This window comes from Euleptes europaea, chromosome 8, assembly GCF_029931775.1.
Source record: "Euleptes europaea isolate rEulEur1 chromosome 8, rEulEur1.hap1, whole genome shotgun sequence".
Lineage (NCBI taxonomy): Eukaryota > Metazoa > Chordata > Lepidosauria > Squamata > Sphaerodactylidae > Euleptes > Euleptes europaea.
The window spans coordinates 10,257,767-10,272,525 of record NC_079319.1 but is presented as its reverse complement, the minus strand read 5'-3'; the positions used below and the strand labels follow the sequence as shown (position 1 = coordinate 10,272,525).

The 14,759-nt window shown below is 46.5% G+C and overlaps 1 protein-coding gene across 1 annotated transcript in view; it reads left to right on the top strand.

The window, feature by feature from the left end:
- Positions 1–14,759, top strand: part of TG (thyroglobulin) — a 167,260-nt gene that overhangs the window by 40,629 nt on the left and 111,872 nt on the right. The window contains exons 19-22 of the mRNA XM_056854657.1: positions 987–1,143; positions 4,489–4,710; positions 7,415–7,564; positions 8,454–8,624. Coding sequence (XP_056710635.1) covers positions 987–1,143; positions 4,489–4,710; positions 7,415–7,564; positions 8,454–8,624 — 700 coding nt within the window. The remainder of the gene's footprint in view (positions 1–986; positions 1,144–4,488; positions 4,711–7,414; positions 7,565–8,453; positions 8,625–14,759) is intronic.

Below are 14,759 nucleotides of genomic sequence, written 5' to 3'. Positions count from 1 at the left end.
ACCATTGCTGAATCAAGGTCAGTATGATCTACTCAGGCTGGCAGCGGCTCTCCAGGGTCTCAAGCAGAGGTCTTTCATATCACCTGCTACCTGATCACTCTGACCTGGATGGTCCAGGCTAGCCTGATCTTGTCAAATGTCAGAAGCTAAACAGGGTCAGCCCTGGTTAGTACCTGGTGTAGTGGTTAGGAGCAGTGCACTCTAATCTGGTGAACCGGGTTTGATTGCCCACTCCTCCACATGAAGCCTGGTGGGTGACCTTGGGCCAGTCACAGTTCTCTCCAAACTCTCTCAGCCCCGCCTAACTCACAAGGTGTCTGTTGTGGGAAGGGGAAGGAAAGGAGATTGTAAGCCGCTTTGAGACTCCTTAAAGGTGGAGAAAAGGTAAAGGTAGTCCCCTGTGCAAGGACCGGGTCATTACTGACCCATAGGGTGACGTCAAATCCCGACGTTTACTAGGCAGACTGTGTTTACGGGGTGGTTTGCCATTGCCTTCCCCAGTCATCTTCCCTTTACCCCCAGCAAGGTGGGTGCTCATTTTACCGACCTCGGAAGGATGGAAGGCTGAGTCAACCTTGAGCCGGCTACCTGAAACCGACTTCTGTCGGGATCGAACTCAGGTCGTGAGCAGAGCTTTTGACTGCAGTACTGCAACTTACTACTCTGTGTCACGGGGCTTCCGAAGGTAGAGAAAAGTGGGGTATAAAAACCAAAGCTGCTTCTTCTACTTGGACGGGAGACCATCAAGGAATACCAGGGTCACTATGCAGAGGCAGGCTTTATGTGGAGGAGTGGGGAATCAAACCCACGTCTCCAGATTAGGGTCTTCTCTTAACCACTATGCCACTCTGGCTGAAGACCAAAGTGGGACCAGTGGTCTGGCTCAGGAGAAGGTAGCTTCATGTGTTCAACACATCCAAAGTTTATTGCATGATAACAACAAGTTTTGTTCTAAAGATCCGCCTTTTCTGGCTTCTTTCTTCAAGGTCAATACCTTTGAACGCCTAGTTTCCGTTCCTGTTTGTGGTGATTCCGCTATTCTGGTAGAGTGTTTGTCCCCGGACCGTTTGGGAGTCAACGTCACGTGGAGAGCTTTGCTTGAGGATGTCCCAGTGTCTTCACTTCCTGATTTACACAACATCGGTATGAGATGATGTTTCTTCGGGCCAGGCTGGCTTTGCCAAAACTATTGCTCCCCGCCATCCTTGAAGATGCCAGTGTGATAACAGGGTGCCAGAAAATTCATGGAGAGTTGCCAGACCTTCTGTTCAGGTTCAGATCCAGTGTAAGAGAAGCCCTCTGGACTGGACCAATAGTGTGCCCTCAGATGACCCACAAAAGGGGGAGAGGTAGGGTTGCCAACCTCCAGGTACTAGCTGGAGATCTCCTGCTATTACAACAGGTCACCAGCCAATAGAGATCAGTTCCCCTGGAGAAAATGGACGCTTTGGCAATTGGACTGAAGGACATTGAAGTCCCTCCATCCCCAGACCCCGCCTTCCTCAGGGTCTGCCCCTAAAACCTCCCGCCGGTGGCGAAGAGGGACGTGGCAACTCTAGGGAGAGGCCAACACTTCTTCCTATTGCGCCCCCCCCAGCAGCTGGTGTTCACAGATATACGGCCCCCAAATATGGAGGCCCCATTCAGCTATCATAGCTAATGGTGACTGACTGACACTTTCCTCTGCAAATGTATTTAATCCCCTTACAAAGTCCTTGAAGGTAGTAGTCATCTCTGCATCTTGTGGCAAGGAGTTCCATTAGCTGCAGGCATTGTGTTAAGTATTACCTTCGGTTGCAGAATTTCCTGCCTGCCAGTTGCTTTGTGTGCTTCTGACCCCTGTTATGATGGGAGAGAAACCCTCAATCTGGGGTTGCCAACTCTAGCTTGGGAAATTCTTGGAGATTTGAAAGTGGAACCTGTGGAGGGAAGGGACCTCAGTGATATAATGTCATAGTATCTACCCACCAAAACAGCCATTTTGTCCACAGAAAGTATTTTCTATAGGGTTGCCAGCTCTGGGTTCGGAAATACCTGGAGATTTTTGGGGCGGAGCCTGGGGAGGGTGGGGTTTGGGGAGGGGGAGTGACTTCAATGCCATAGAGTCCAATTGCCAAAGCAGCCATTTTCTCCAGGGGAACTGATTTCTATTGGCTGCAGATCCGTAGTAATAGCAGGAGATCTCCAGCTAGTACCGGGAGTGTGGCAACCCTAATTCTCTATAGTCTGGAGATCAGTTGTAATTCCCGGGTATCTCCAGGCCCCACCTGGAGGTTGGCAACCTGACCTGTTGTTTCTCCCCTAACTTGTCTTTTCCTTAGATTAACATGCTCTGAACTCCTTATCCTTTCCTCCTAGGGAAATTGCTCCAAACCTTTGCTCCTTTTATGTGTTCTTTTCTACGCTTCTCCCTAACTCTTCCGTTTTCACCTTCTCGCACAAGCTAGGGACGTTTATTTCCTTGGGCCTTCCACCCACTGTAAAGAAGCAGAGGCTGCAGATGAACCCCATGTTTATTTTTTCTTTATACGAAGGCTACTGTTTAATCTCTAGATTAGGTTACAGGCTCATTCAGTTGCTTCATAATTGAGTTTCCAGCGATCTTGCAGGCGTTAGTTTTTCCGATTCGGCGTTTCCCAGACTCCGTCTGTCCGCCTGCCCGCTTTGCCTAATGAGGAATGAAATTAAATGTCTCCAGAAGCTGCTTCTGGGTGGGGTGGCTACCATTTCAGCAATCTGTTTATGTTTACACTGGTACATCTGGCCTGGATTATGGGTGAGAGCAGCAATATTAACTGGCTCAGAGATACTGGGCAAGAGAATAACTTTTGTTTTAGATGTGTTTGGAAGTTTTCTTTTGGAAGGCTGTCTGGACCGTCGGGATCACAAGTTGGGAGGGCTGCCAGGTCCTGCCGTGGTGGGGGATGGGGGGTAGGGTTACCAGCTCCAGGTTGGGAAATTAAATTAATTTTTAAATCATAAACCCATGCATTATTTTCTTGATTAATGTAAAATGTCGCACATTTCTACAATAGATTATTGATTGATTCATTGACTGAAACCACACTTCTCCAGTTGTTCGTAAAATGCAAAGTACAGACTCATGCAACCTCAATTTGCCTTAGGGCCATGCAGGAAAGAGAGGGTAGATTTTAACCCTCCAAACTCCACTTAGTTTTGCTATTCAGACTCAGGGGCCCTGCTGTGTTGTTAGCACTTTAAAAGAGAGAGGATAGATCCTTTTCATGTGCTGTAGATGGAGGGTGCAGCAGGTTTTGAATAGCAAACCTGAGTGGAAATGGAAAAGTTATGGAAAGGAAATGCTCTCCCAGCTTGGTGTAGTGGCTAAGAATGGTGGTTTGGAGTGGTGGAGTTTGATTCCCCACTCCTCCGCATGAGAGGCGGAGGCTAATCTGGTGAACTGGATTTGTATCCCCACTCCTACACACGAAGCCAGCTGGGTGACCTTGGGCTAGTCACAGCTCTCTTAGAGCTCTCTCAGCCCCACCTACCTCACAGGGTGTCTGTTGTGGGGAGGGGAAAGGAAGGTGATTGTAAACTGGTTTGAGTCTCCTTTAAGTGGTAGAGGAAGTCGGCATATAAAAACCAATTCTCTTCCTCCTCCTCTTCCTCATCTCCCCACCCCCGCATGGTCCTGATACAAACTGAGGCTTCATGAACCAGCAATTTGCATTTTGTAGGCATGAATTTATACATGAACTTCATCTCAACTGTCTGAGCCCTTCGACACTAGATATACTCAGATGAGTTGGTGGGTTATGTCCTTCTATGGGCTACCTTATTCATTCCAAATGAGGTTGCACATCTTCATTGGCAAAACAATGTACATGTAATCTGCCTTCATTGAAATGAACAGGGAAGCCGCTGCAGATATGCACTTGAGCTCCTGTGCTTGGAACAGCTAAACTAGAGGTTCATGAGTATTGTTGCAATTTAACACGCAGCGTGTTCATGTCTCCCATGGGAGCTTGGAAGTTGTTCCTTAGAAAGGCTGAGCAATACTCAGATGAGTATCTGAGTAAAACAGATAAAAGGAAGTATTTTTTCACACAACGCATAGTTAAATTGTGGAACTCCCTGCCCCAGGATGTGGTGATGGCTGCCAACTTGGAAGGCTTTAAGAGGGGAGTGGACATATTCATGGAGGAAAGGGGTATTCATGGCTATTAGTTAAAATGGATACTGGTCATGCTGCATACCTATTCGTTCCAGGATCAAAGGAGCATGCCTGTTATATGAGGTGCTGTGGAACACAGGCAGGATGACGCTGCTGCCGTCGTCTTGTTTGTGGGCTTCCTGGAGGCCCCTGGTTGGCCACTGTGTGAACAGACTGCTGGACCTGATGGGCCTTGGTCTGATCCAGTAGGGCCTTTCTTATGTTCTTAATATTCTTGTAGTTAATCAGCCAATTAAGTTTTAATTTCCCCCATCCCCTTCAACGCCCTGTTCTGTTTAATTTTATTACAGAAGAAGCTATGGTTGGCGATCTCATTGGACGCTTTGAAACACTCATCAGGAGTGGTGGCTTTGTCTTCCATTTGGACTCCAAGCGCTTCCAAGCGGACACTTCCATTACTTTCCTCAGAGATGTGGATTTCAACATCTCTTCCAGAGTTCACCTTGGATGCAAGAGTGGTTTCCAAAAGACTTTGACTGCAGAAGGAACAGCCCTGAATTCCCAAGGGTGTGGTATGTGTCATTCTGTCTGCTTTTTTTCTTTATTGTATTTCTTAGTCGCTAAGAAAAGGAAGTCAAGGAAATAAACTGGGATGTTTCTGATTAGCCTCTGTCAAGGTGTTGGCCTTGGCTGTTTAATTCTTTACAACTGCCACAATAATTATTTTCTTAGACCACAAACTTCAGGGAGGTGGGGGTGGAACTCAGCTGTTTTTGTGGATCTCCTTTCTCCAAATCAAGCGCCGGTTCTGAGCCAGAGACTAGTGAAAGAATGCTTGCAGCCTAGTACATGTCCACAAACAAATCCAAGCCATTTTTGCAGGCAACCAAGCCAAGGTCAAAATGCCAGGCAGCATTCTGTTGGACATTGCTCTCGGTCTTCAAGGTAACCAGGCAGGAAAGCAAGGTAAACAGGCAGGAGTGGTCAGCTAGATGTAAAAGAATGGTATGGAGATCTAAACTGGCAGCTCCACCAGCTGTCTATCTTGGACTTCTGATGAACAAATCCACCCCCCAAGAACTCTTGCTAAATAGTCCCAAGAACCTAAATGGCCAAGGCTTCTGTCCTTACACTTAATATGCTTGCCTCTCCAGCCATCCAACTGAAATATTAGCTTTCCCTTCTTTGTGTCAGTTGTCATTGCCTCTCTAAACCTTTGCCGGCTGTTCATAGTGACCACAGAAGCCTCGAGTTTTCGGTAATTTATGATATTACAGAAGGAAGCACATGTGCCTGGAACATCAGCAATCCATGAGAGTGGCTGATACTGCGGTTGATGAGAGTGATGGACTCAGGAGACAAAGAACAGGCTCTAAAGTGGCTAGATGTGTTTGATTGAGTATGAGTGGAGCATTTAGAGATGCGATCTTCGCAGAGCTCTTCTAGGACTCTTGGCATCAATAGGGCTTGTAGGACATTCAGTCCCAAAGGGTTTGCCAGCACAGAATTTTTTTGGAACATTTGGAGGCCCTGCCAGGTAGAACCTTTGATCCCTTACATCTGGAAAGGACCCAGCAATTGTTTTTGTAGGGGCATTTTGCCCCTTTCACATTAACATATAAAAGGGATAGTGGAGCCCCGATACATTGTAAGATATTAAAACAGAAACAGATCTGGTTCGTGTTTTTGGCAAAGGGAACGTAAGCAGGTGCGATGCTCTTAGCGTTGAAAGGAGCTTTATAGGCTTTCAATCCCCTGCTCAGTGAAGGATCTGAAACAGCATCCCTGATGGATCGTTACCCAGCGTCTGCTTAAAGACCTGCTGTGAAGGAGAGCCTATCGCTCCCCTAAATAGCTAGTTCCTTTAGGAAGTTTCTTGTAGTTAGGGTTGCCGACTGTGGGTTGGGAAATTCCTCTGTGCATGGAGCCTGGGGAGGGCAGGGCTTAGAGAGGTGCTTATTTGCCATGATCTTTTGGGGGTGATGGTGGGAAATTCTTTTTCTTAAAAGACTGTCAGGCTAACGGTGTGATGTCACTTCCAGGGGAAGACTGAAAGGAATATCAGTTGACTCTAGGGCCATTTATGCAGGGCTGTTTCTCTCGTGGTCACCCCTGCCGACTGCTCCGGTGCTTTGTTTTGATTATGCGTGCCTCTCCCTGGCTGTCAGAGGTCGCCTCGCTCTCCCCGCACATTTCTGTGCACTTTGCCTTTTTTCCAGATGTTGTTTTAGTGGCGCAGGGAAAGAGCCCTGCATAAATGGCCTAGGAATCCTACAGAGGCGTGGCATCACTCTGGGATTCCTAAAGATGTGTGACATCATTTCTGGGTTCTCCCTGGAAATGACATCACACCATCTCCACCAGACCCCCCACCCCCACCCCGGCCTCCCACTGGATCGCCCAAACTATGCCAGGCCATGCTATTTGCATGAAAGGAAGGATTATACTTTCCCCTGCAGCTCAGGCAGCGATTTACCTTATAAAAAATTCTGGGAAGGTCTGATTGTTTTCTTCTGGTTGCTTGGCTAGTTAGGCTGTTAGGCAGCAGGGCAGATAGACCTCCCCGCTTCTCAGGGCATTCCCAAGAGCATCTCAGTTTTCAAATTTTGCTGAAAAGCATAATGTGCCCAGTTTAATTTTCTGTGTGATCATCATCAGGAGTTATTATTAGTGTTTGAATAAAAATGTGTTATTGCTAGCTTCTCTATTAAAAACGGTAAAGGTCCCCTGTGCAAGCACCAGGTCATTCCTGACCCATGGGGTGATGTCACATCCCGACGTTTACTAGGCAGACTTTGTTTGCGGGGTGGTTTGCCAGTGCCTTCCCCAGTCATCTTCCCTTTACCCCCAGCAAGCCGGGTACTCATTTTACCGACCTAGGAAGGATGGAGGGCTGAGTCAACCTTGAGCAGGCTATCTGAAACCAACTTCCGTTGGGATCAAACTCAGGTCGTGAGCAGAGCTTAGACTGCAGGACTGCAGCTTACCACTCTGCGCCACGGGGCTCCTGAGCTTCTCTATTACTTATTGCTTTTATTAGACTCCAAGGAACTGCTTAGTAACAGTAATTTTAGTTAATCTTTCAAGTGGGGATACTCCCTTAAAAAAAATCTGTCTGAGTGAATCTTGAGTCCATTAGTGTTTTTGAGCCACTGGTGATGGAAAGACACAGGTTATTTTCTTGGCAATGCTCTCTTTGGCATCTGTATATGGAAATGAATTTTAACACTACTTTTGAATTGCATAGTAGTAATAAAAGCTTTCCCCCTTTTGCAGTGGTCTGTCCTCCAGGTTTCTACTTCCAGAATGAGCTCTGCCTTCCGTGCCCCTCCGGATTCTATCAAGAGCAGGCTGGAAGCCTCTCCTGCAACACGTGTCCTTCGGGGAAATCAACCGTCTCCCCTGGAGCTTTTAAAGCCGAGCACTGTAAGGGTCCTGCAAAACTGATTCCCCATTACATATTAGCAGTGCATAATATTGTTAGATAGTAGATGAAAATGTCCATGAGTCCAAGATTGGCTGTACTCCTTACGAAGAATAATTTTAAGACAATGCAGTGGTGCCTTTCAGCCACGAAGATTTGTAGATTATTGCCCATTTCATCAGATACTTCTCAACTAGGCTTGCCAACCTCCAGGTGGTGGCTGGAGATCTCCCGCTATTACAAGTGATCTCCAGGTGACAGAGATCAGTTCCCCTGAGGAAAATGGCCACTTTGGCAATTGGACTCTATGGCATTGAAGTCCCTCCCCTCTCCAAACACTGCCCTTATCAGGCTCCACCCCCAAAATCTCCAGGTGTTTCCCAACCTGGAGCTGGCAACCCTGTTCTCAACCCACAGCTGTCAATAGGGTTCCCAGCCCACCCCCCACCCCCGGAAACTAGAGAGAGATGGGGTAGTAGGGTCGCCAGATCCAGGTTGGGAAGCTCTGGGACATTTGGGGATGGGGCCTGAGGAGGACAGGGACCTCAGTGGGGTACAATGCCATAGAGTCCAGCCTCCAAAGCAGCCATTTTTTGCAGGGGAACTGCAGAAAATGCAATTCTGTGAGATTTCCAGGTCCCACCTGGAGGTTGGCATCCCTAGCTGGCAACCCTAATTGTACCTTTACCACAAAGGATGTTAAGGACTTGTTTCTGGGGTTCTGTCTCCAATAAGCATTTTAAGATTCAATGCAACGTCTACAAATGATACAGTGGGGCGCTTATGGTAAAGCAGGCTCAAGCCAGAATTGACTGCGTCTGCCCTGTCTGGCATTTGAGACTCAAGAGCTAAAAAGATCTATGTTGTAACACCTACTCCCTCCCGCAACAGGTGTTACTGCCTGCCAGATGGATGAACGAGGCTTGCAGTGTGATGAAAATGGCCAGTATACACCTTACTTTGAAGACCCTGCTACCAACAAGTCACTCTGCGTCGATAGCCTTGGAAAGATACTGGAGTGGACTGAAACCGACAGACGGCTTACAGTCTCCCAGTGCCTAGGTGAGTGAGCCCCCAGGGGAACCTTTCTTGCAGGTGAAGCCTAAGCACAGTGAGACACACCTTGTAAGTTAGGCAGCCCTTGGATACTCAAATCAAATCAAATGACCTTTATTGGCTTATTCTCAGAAATATAGCATAGACGGTACACAAGAATTCTCACTCCATACATTTCCCATATAGATATGAATTAAGCTTTGATCCTAGACTTGACAACTTCCGTCAAAAATTCCTCCACCTTTAAAGTGACTTCAGGGATAGAGTCGTTCATTAAAAACCGGCGTACGGCAGTTTTGTGGCTAGATTTCATTTTATCCATCAAGGGTAAAATTGTTTTCTTACGAGGGCCATCATGCAGAAGACAATTTATAATTATATGCTGAAGTGTATCATGTTAACTCAAACCGCATAACAAATTTTTTTCCCCCAAAGGGGCTATTTTTAAACCTGCCCTTTAATACCTCCGAGGGGAGGGCATTAAGTCTGGTGAGCATAAAAGCCCTCTGTTGGAGGGGATCCTCAAGTGTATCAAAGTACTGCTGTAGTTTCCCGTATTTAACCTGTAGACCTAATTTAAGATGGGAGCATGTTGGTGGAATACCCTTGGCTACTCAAAAGCCATTTGGTAGACCAGGAGACCCCCAACCTTTTGGAGCCTGTGAGCACCTTTGAAATTCTGACATAGGGTGGTGGGGCCAATCACAAAATGGCTGCTGCAGTAGGTGGGGCCAATCACAAAATGGCTGCTGCAGGAGGCGGAGCCAACCACAAAATATCAGGGATCATAGTTATATATAACTGTAATAGTAACTCTTCAACAATTCAGGTAGAAGCTCTGTAAACAGGATGCCTTTTAATCTGCACAGCCAGTCAGAAGCCCTGTTGAGCATTAGCCCTACTTATCCCTGCCTACATACTAGAAGCACTTGGTGGCCCCCAGGAAAGGTGTCGGCAGGCACTACATTGGGAAACCCTGTTGTAGAGAGGGTTGCCAACCTCCAGGTGGTGGCTGGAGATCTCCTGGGATTACAATTTATCTTTAGATGACAGAGATCCATTCACTTGGAGAAAATTTGGAAGGTGGACTCTGTAGCATTATACCCCATTGAAATCCCTCCCCTCCCCAAACCCTGTCCCCCAAAATCTCCAGGTATTTCCCAACCCAGACCTGGCAAACCTAGTTGTAGAGTCTTTAACCCACTCTCCGAGGTCTCTACCAGAGATCTTTCCAAACCTAAGGCCAGAATTGCATGTTCAGGAGACATTTGGGTAACAATAACTCACTGTCAATCCTTTCTTGCTCAACCTCCTGATCATGTATGGTTGGGGAAAAAGAACTATAGTGCAATGTCACCATTTGAGTTTTTCAACTGCCCCACTCCAGCTCTACTTTATTAGTTGCTACTTCACATGAACACATGAAGCTGCCTTCAACTGAATCAGACCCTCGGTCCATAAAAGACAGTATTGTGTACTGAGACCGGTAGTGGCTCTCCGGGGTCTCAGGCAGAGGTCTTTCATATCACCTACTTGCCTGGTCCCTTTAACTGGAGATGCCGGGGATTGAACCTGGGACCTTCTGCATGCCGAGCAGATGCTTTACCACTGAGCCACGGCTCCTCCCCTAAATGCTTTCATTGTGTCATGTTTTTCTTTTTAACTACAGTTTGGTGGGAAGAAGAAGTGGGGAGATGGGGGGGGGGGCAGTGGTGACCACAGTTGTCCCCCTAGTGTGCAGATCAGACCTCAGGTCATGGTTGATTCCACAGGAAAAACAAGCAAAAGAGTCAATGGTGCAGATGAAGAAAGAATATTTTATTGTTCAGGTTAAAAAAAAACCCTGTGTTTTTCACAATAAAGCTTCTTCAGGGGAATCTGTAATATAATCCACAATTATTGCAGAATGAGTGGGGAAATTTTTTACCTGAACAATAAAATATTATTTTTCATTTGCACCACCTGCTCTTTTGCCTTTTTTAAAAAAATCATAGTTTTATCATAGTTTCCCGCCATTCCTAGAGAGGCGTGACGTCACTTCCAAGTTTTCCCAGAAGTGACAACACTGTTGGCCCAGTGGCCGTCTTTCTTTTCTCTTGTCGTGTCTCTAAACCACAGTTTTATCATAGTGTTTTGGGTGATTCCTAGAGGGGTGTGAAATTGATTCCAGGTTTTTCCAGACGTGACCTATCACTCAATGGCCATTTTATTTGTCTCCTACAGCCAGTCTGTGCAGCAGCTGGGGCTGGGATCCCCAACCGGGGGTTTGGCAACCCTTTCGGTGGGCCTTCTTGAACCCTTGCAATATGCAAGAATTTGGGTACCGCTGTTATCTCTGAAGATTCTTGGAGAGCCAAGAACCAAAGGAATATTGCTTGTTCCATCTCCTGGAGAGCCAGTGGTGTGTAGTGGTTAAGAGCGGTGGTTTGGAGGTTTGATTCCCCACTTCTCCACATGAGCGCCTGAGACTAATCTGGTGAACTGGATTTGTTTCCCCACTCCTCCACACAAAGCCAGCTGGGTGACCTTGGGCTAGTCACACTCTCTCAGCCCCACCTACCTCCCAGGGTGTCTGTTGTGGGGAGGGGAAGGGAAGGTTAATGTAAGCTGGTTTGATTCTCCCTTAAGTGGTAGAGAAAGTCAGCATATAAAAACCAACTCTTCTTCTGGGAAGACACAGCACGTAGTGGGTGGAGAGAGGTGGCGGTGGCCTTAGGTAGTCCCCTTTGTTGAGTTGACTGGGCTGCCAGCTTTCAGTTGTTGATGCCAGGGAACTGTTGGTTATCTTTTGCATGCAGAGTAAGTGCCACGTTTCCAGGGCTAGTTCCAACGCTGTAAAAGAGAATAAAATATTCAAGTGCTGTGTGACTTGAGACTTCTCCATAAACAAGGGCGCTGATTGCTTATAACCTTCCTTTCTGCCAACCTTCTTTCTGGCTGACCTGGAGGCTGGGGCCCCATTTCCTTTCCCATTCCTGGCACATCCCTGTACCCTTTTTCTGAGGAGAAATGACACTTTGATCAAAAGCACCTGCCGCTGCAGTTCCGACAGCAACGTGAACATTTGCTTCTGATTAACGCAGGGCTGGTTCTTGCGGGTTATCCGGGCTCTGTGACCGTGGTCTTGGTATTTTCTTTCCTGACGTTTCGCCAGCAGCTGTGGCAGGCATCTTCAGAGGAGTAACAGCGTCTCTCAGTGTCAAGTGTGTAGGAAGAGTAATATATAGTCAGAAAGGGGTTGGGTTGAGCTGAATCATTGTCCTGCAAAAAGTATCAAAGGTAATGTGCTAATCATTGTCCTGTAAGTATCAAGATAATGTGCTAATGAGGGTGTGTGGTATGTTAATATGGAACCATTGTATCCTGAAGTGATCTGTTAATGTGTGAAATCCAAAGCTAATCTGCATGGCTATTGTGGACTGTAGTCTTTGTTAGTCTGGAGGTTTTCAGGACAGGAAGCCAAGCCTTATTCATTCTTAAACTCTCCTCTTTTCTGTTAAAGTTGTGCTGGTGTTTGTGAATTTCAATGGCTTCTCTGTGCAATCTGACAAAATAGTTGGTAGAATTGTCCAGTCTTTCAGTGTCTTGGAATAAGACCCTGTGTCCTGTTTGGGTCAGTCCATGTTCAGCCACTGCTGATTTCTCAGGTTGGCCCAGTCTGCAGTATCTTTCATGTTCTTTTGTCCTTGTTTGTATGCTGCATTTTGTTGTCCCGATGTAAACTTTTCCGCAGCTGCAAGGTATACGATCTACTCCTGCAGAGGTGAGGGGGTCTCTTTTGTCTTTTTGGCTGGTTTTGCTTGGCGAGGACAAATAATTGTTTTAAAAGTTGATCTCCACACTTTTCTGATTTTGTACTGATGTTTCTAGGGCAAGTGTTGCTCTCAAGTCCTCATGGTGGGCCTCGCTGTGAAGCTGTGGTGTGTGACGCACGTGCAAATAATGTGCAATGATGTGAGATTTCCTATATTAGAGGGCTTAGGATGAATCTTAATCCTAGGGGTCTTTTGCCCCTGGTACTGAGTGCCTCCTTTAGGTCAAGATGGATCATCGCTATAGGGGATAAACTAAATAGTTTGGGACTTGCTCCGTCAGCACTTTTGCAAATGGGTATGGACCAAGCTAGACTAACTTTAAATGAAAGAGCGTCAAACGGATCTCTTGGGATCCCCTGCATTTATAGCACCTCAACATTCCAGGTATATTCTAGCACCAGCTGCATATTTATATTCCCTGGAAAGGAACAGACATAGGAGGGCCTATACACTGGCCAAATGTACTGCCCTACCATCTGCCATATTAGAAGGGAGATTTAAGAAGATCCCCAGGGTGGAGAGACTTTGCCCGTGTAACACAGGGGAGCTGGAAACCACTTAGCACGTATTTTTTTAGATGTCCCCTCTACAAGTCAGCCCACTTCAATATTATTGACCCTTTGATTAGGGAAATGGGATCTGGTGATGAGGGTGAATGGACCAAAAGGTTTTTGCTCACCAATCACCACCCAGGTCGCAAAATACTGTGCAGTAGCAATGAAGCTACGTCACCTTAATGTACTTCCTTAATCTGTGGAAATGTAAAATTGGGTGATTCCTATTTTTGTTGGCTTTGGTTGTAAACATCTGCTCTGTATGGTCAGTTTCTGTTTTACCTGTTGTACCTGTTTTATCTGGTATACTTGCTGCAAATAAAATTTATTTATTTATTTATCTACATTAGAGGACTAAGATAGCAGGTGCATCCTTGTGAGGGGCTTGCCAAAGAGACGGTGTGGTCAAGCAACTGAGCGGGGGCTTCTGTCACCAGAGTTCCTAAATCTGTGAAACATCTCTTCACTGAACCAGTGGAGATGGGCACAAGGCAAGAAGTTCAGGGCCCGATAATGTTTTTCCCTTCCTCATTTTATCTTCATACCAGCCCTGGGAGGTAGATCAGGCAGAGTGCGTATCTGGCCCAATGAGCTTCACGGTAGAGTGGGGATTTGAACCCAGGTCTCCTGGATCCTAGTCCAGAACTCTAACAACAGGCTGTCAGCCTTGAGTTGCTAATAAGAGTGTAGAAGTATATTAGAGTGGGCTGTAATGACACAGAAATCCCATCTTCAGTTACGCTGTGGGTAGGGTTGCCAACCTCCAGGCATTGGCTGGAGATCTCCTGCTATTACAGCCTCGTTTTCACGTGGATGGTGGAGCAACCGTCATATTACCTGGACTTTATTTTGTCTGTATATGGAAAGTGGATGGTGAAATAACCTACCTTTGATTTGACACTTACCTTGGAGTTATTGGAGTTTCTATACCCTTTTTTGGACATTCCTACACTTTGCTTAAATTGGTGCCTTTGTTCATGACTTGTTTATATTGTCAATATTGTGAATATATTTCCTTCATTACTTTGAGCTTGGGTGCTGTTTAATCTCTTTAACCTCCAGGTATTGGCTGGAGATCTCCTGCTATTACAACTGATCTCCAGCCGATAGAGTTCAGTTCCCCTGGAGAAAATGGCCACCTCAGCAATTGGACTCTATGGCACTGAAGTCCCTCCCCTCCCCAAACCCCGCCCTCCTCAGGCTCTGCCCCCAAAACCTCCCGCCGGTGGCGAAGAGGGACCAGGCAACCAAAACTGTGGGATCTTCAAAAGTTCTAAATCCCAGCTCTGCCTTTCAAGCACGTTGCCAATATTTTGTTTTAAGACGAAGAAAGAGAGAACAGAAAGTCGGCTCCGTAGGCCAGAGGCACTGGTGAATTCCTATGTCAGCCTAAGTTGCTTTATTAAAAAGAAGCAATTTTATTTGGTATCTCCTGTGGACAGTGAAGAAAGCTGATAGGAAGAAAGCAGATTCCTTTGAAATGTGGTGTTGGGGGAGAGGGTTACGGATACCCTGGATGGCCAAAACAACAACAATAAAACCAAATCAGTGGGTTATAGATCAAATCAAGCCTGAACTGACCCTAGAAACTAAAAGCACCAAACTGAGGCTATCATACTTTGTTCACATTATGAGAAGACAAGAGTCACTGGAAAAGGCAATCATGCTAGGAAACGTGGAGGGCAGCAGGAAAAGAGGAAGACCCAACAAGAGATGGATTGACTCTATAAAGGAAGTAACAGCCCTCCATTTGCAAGACCTGAGCAAGGCTG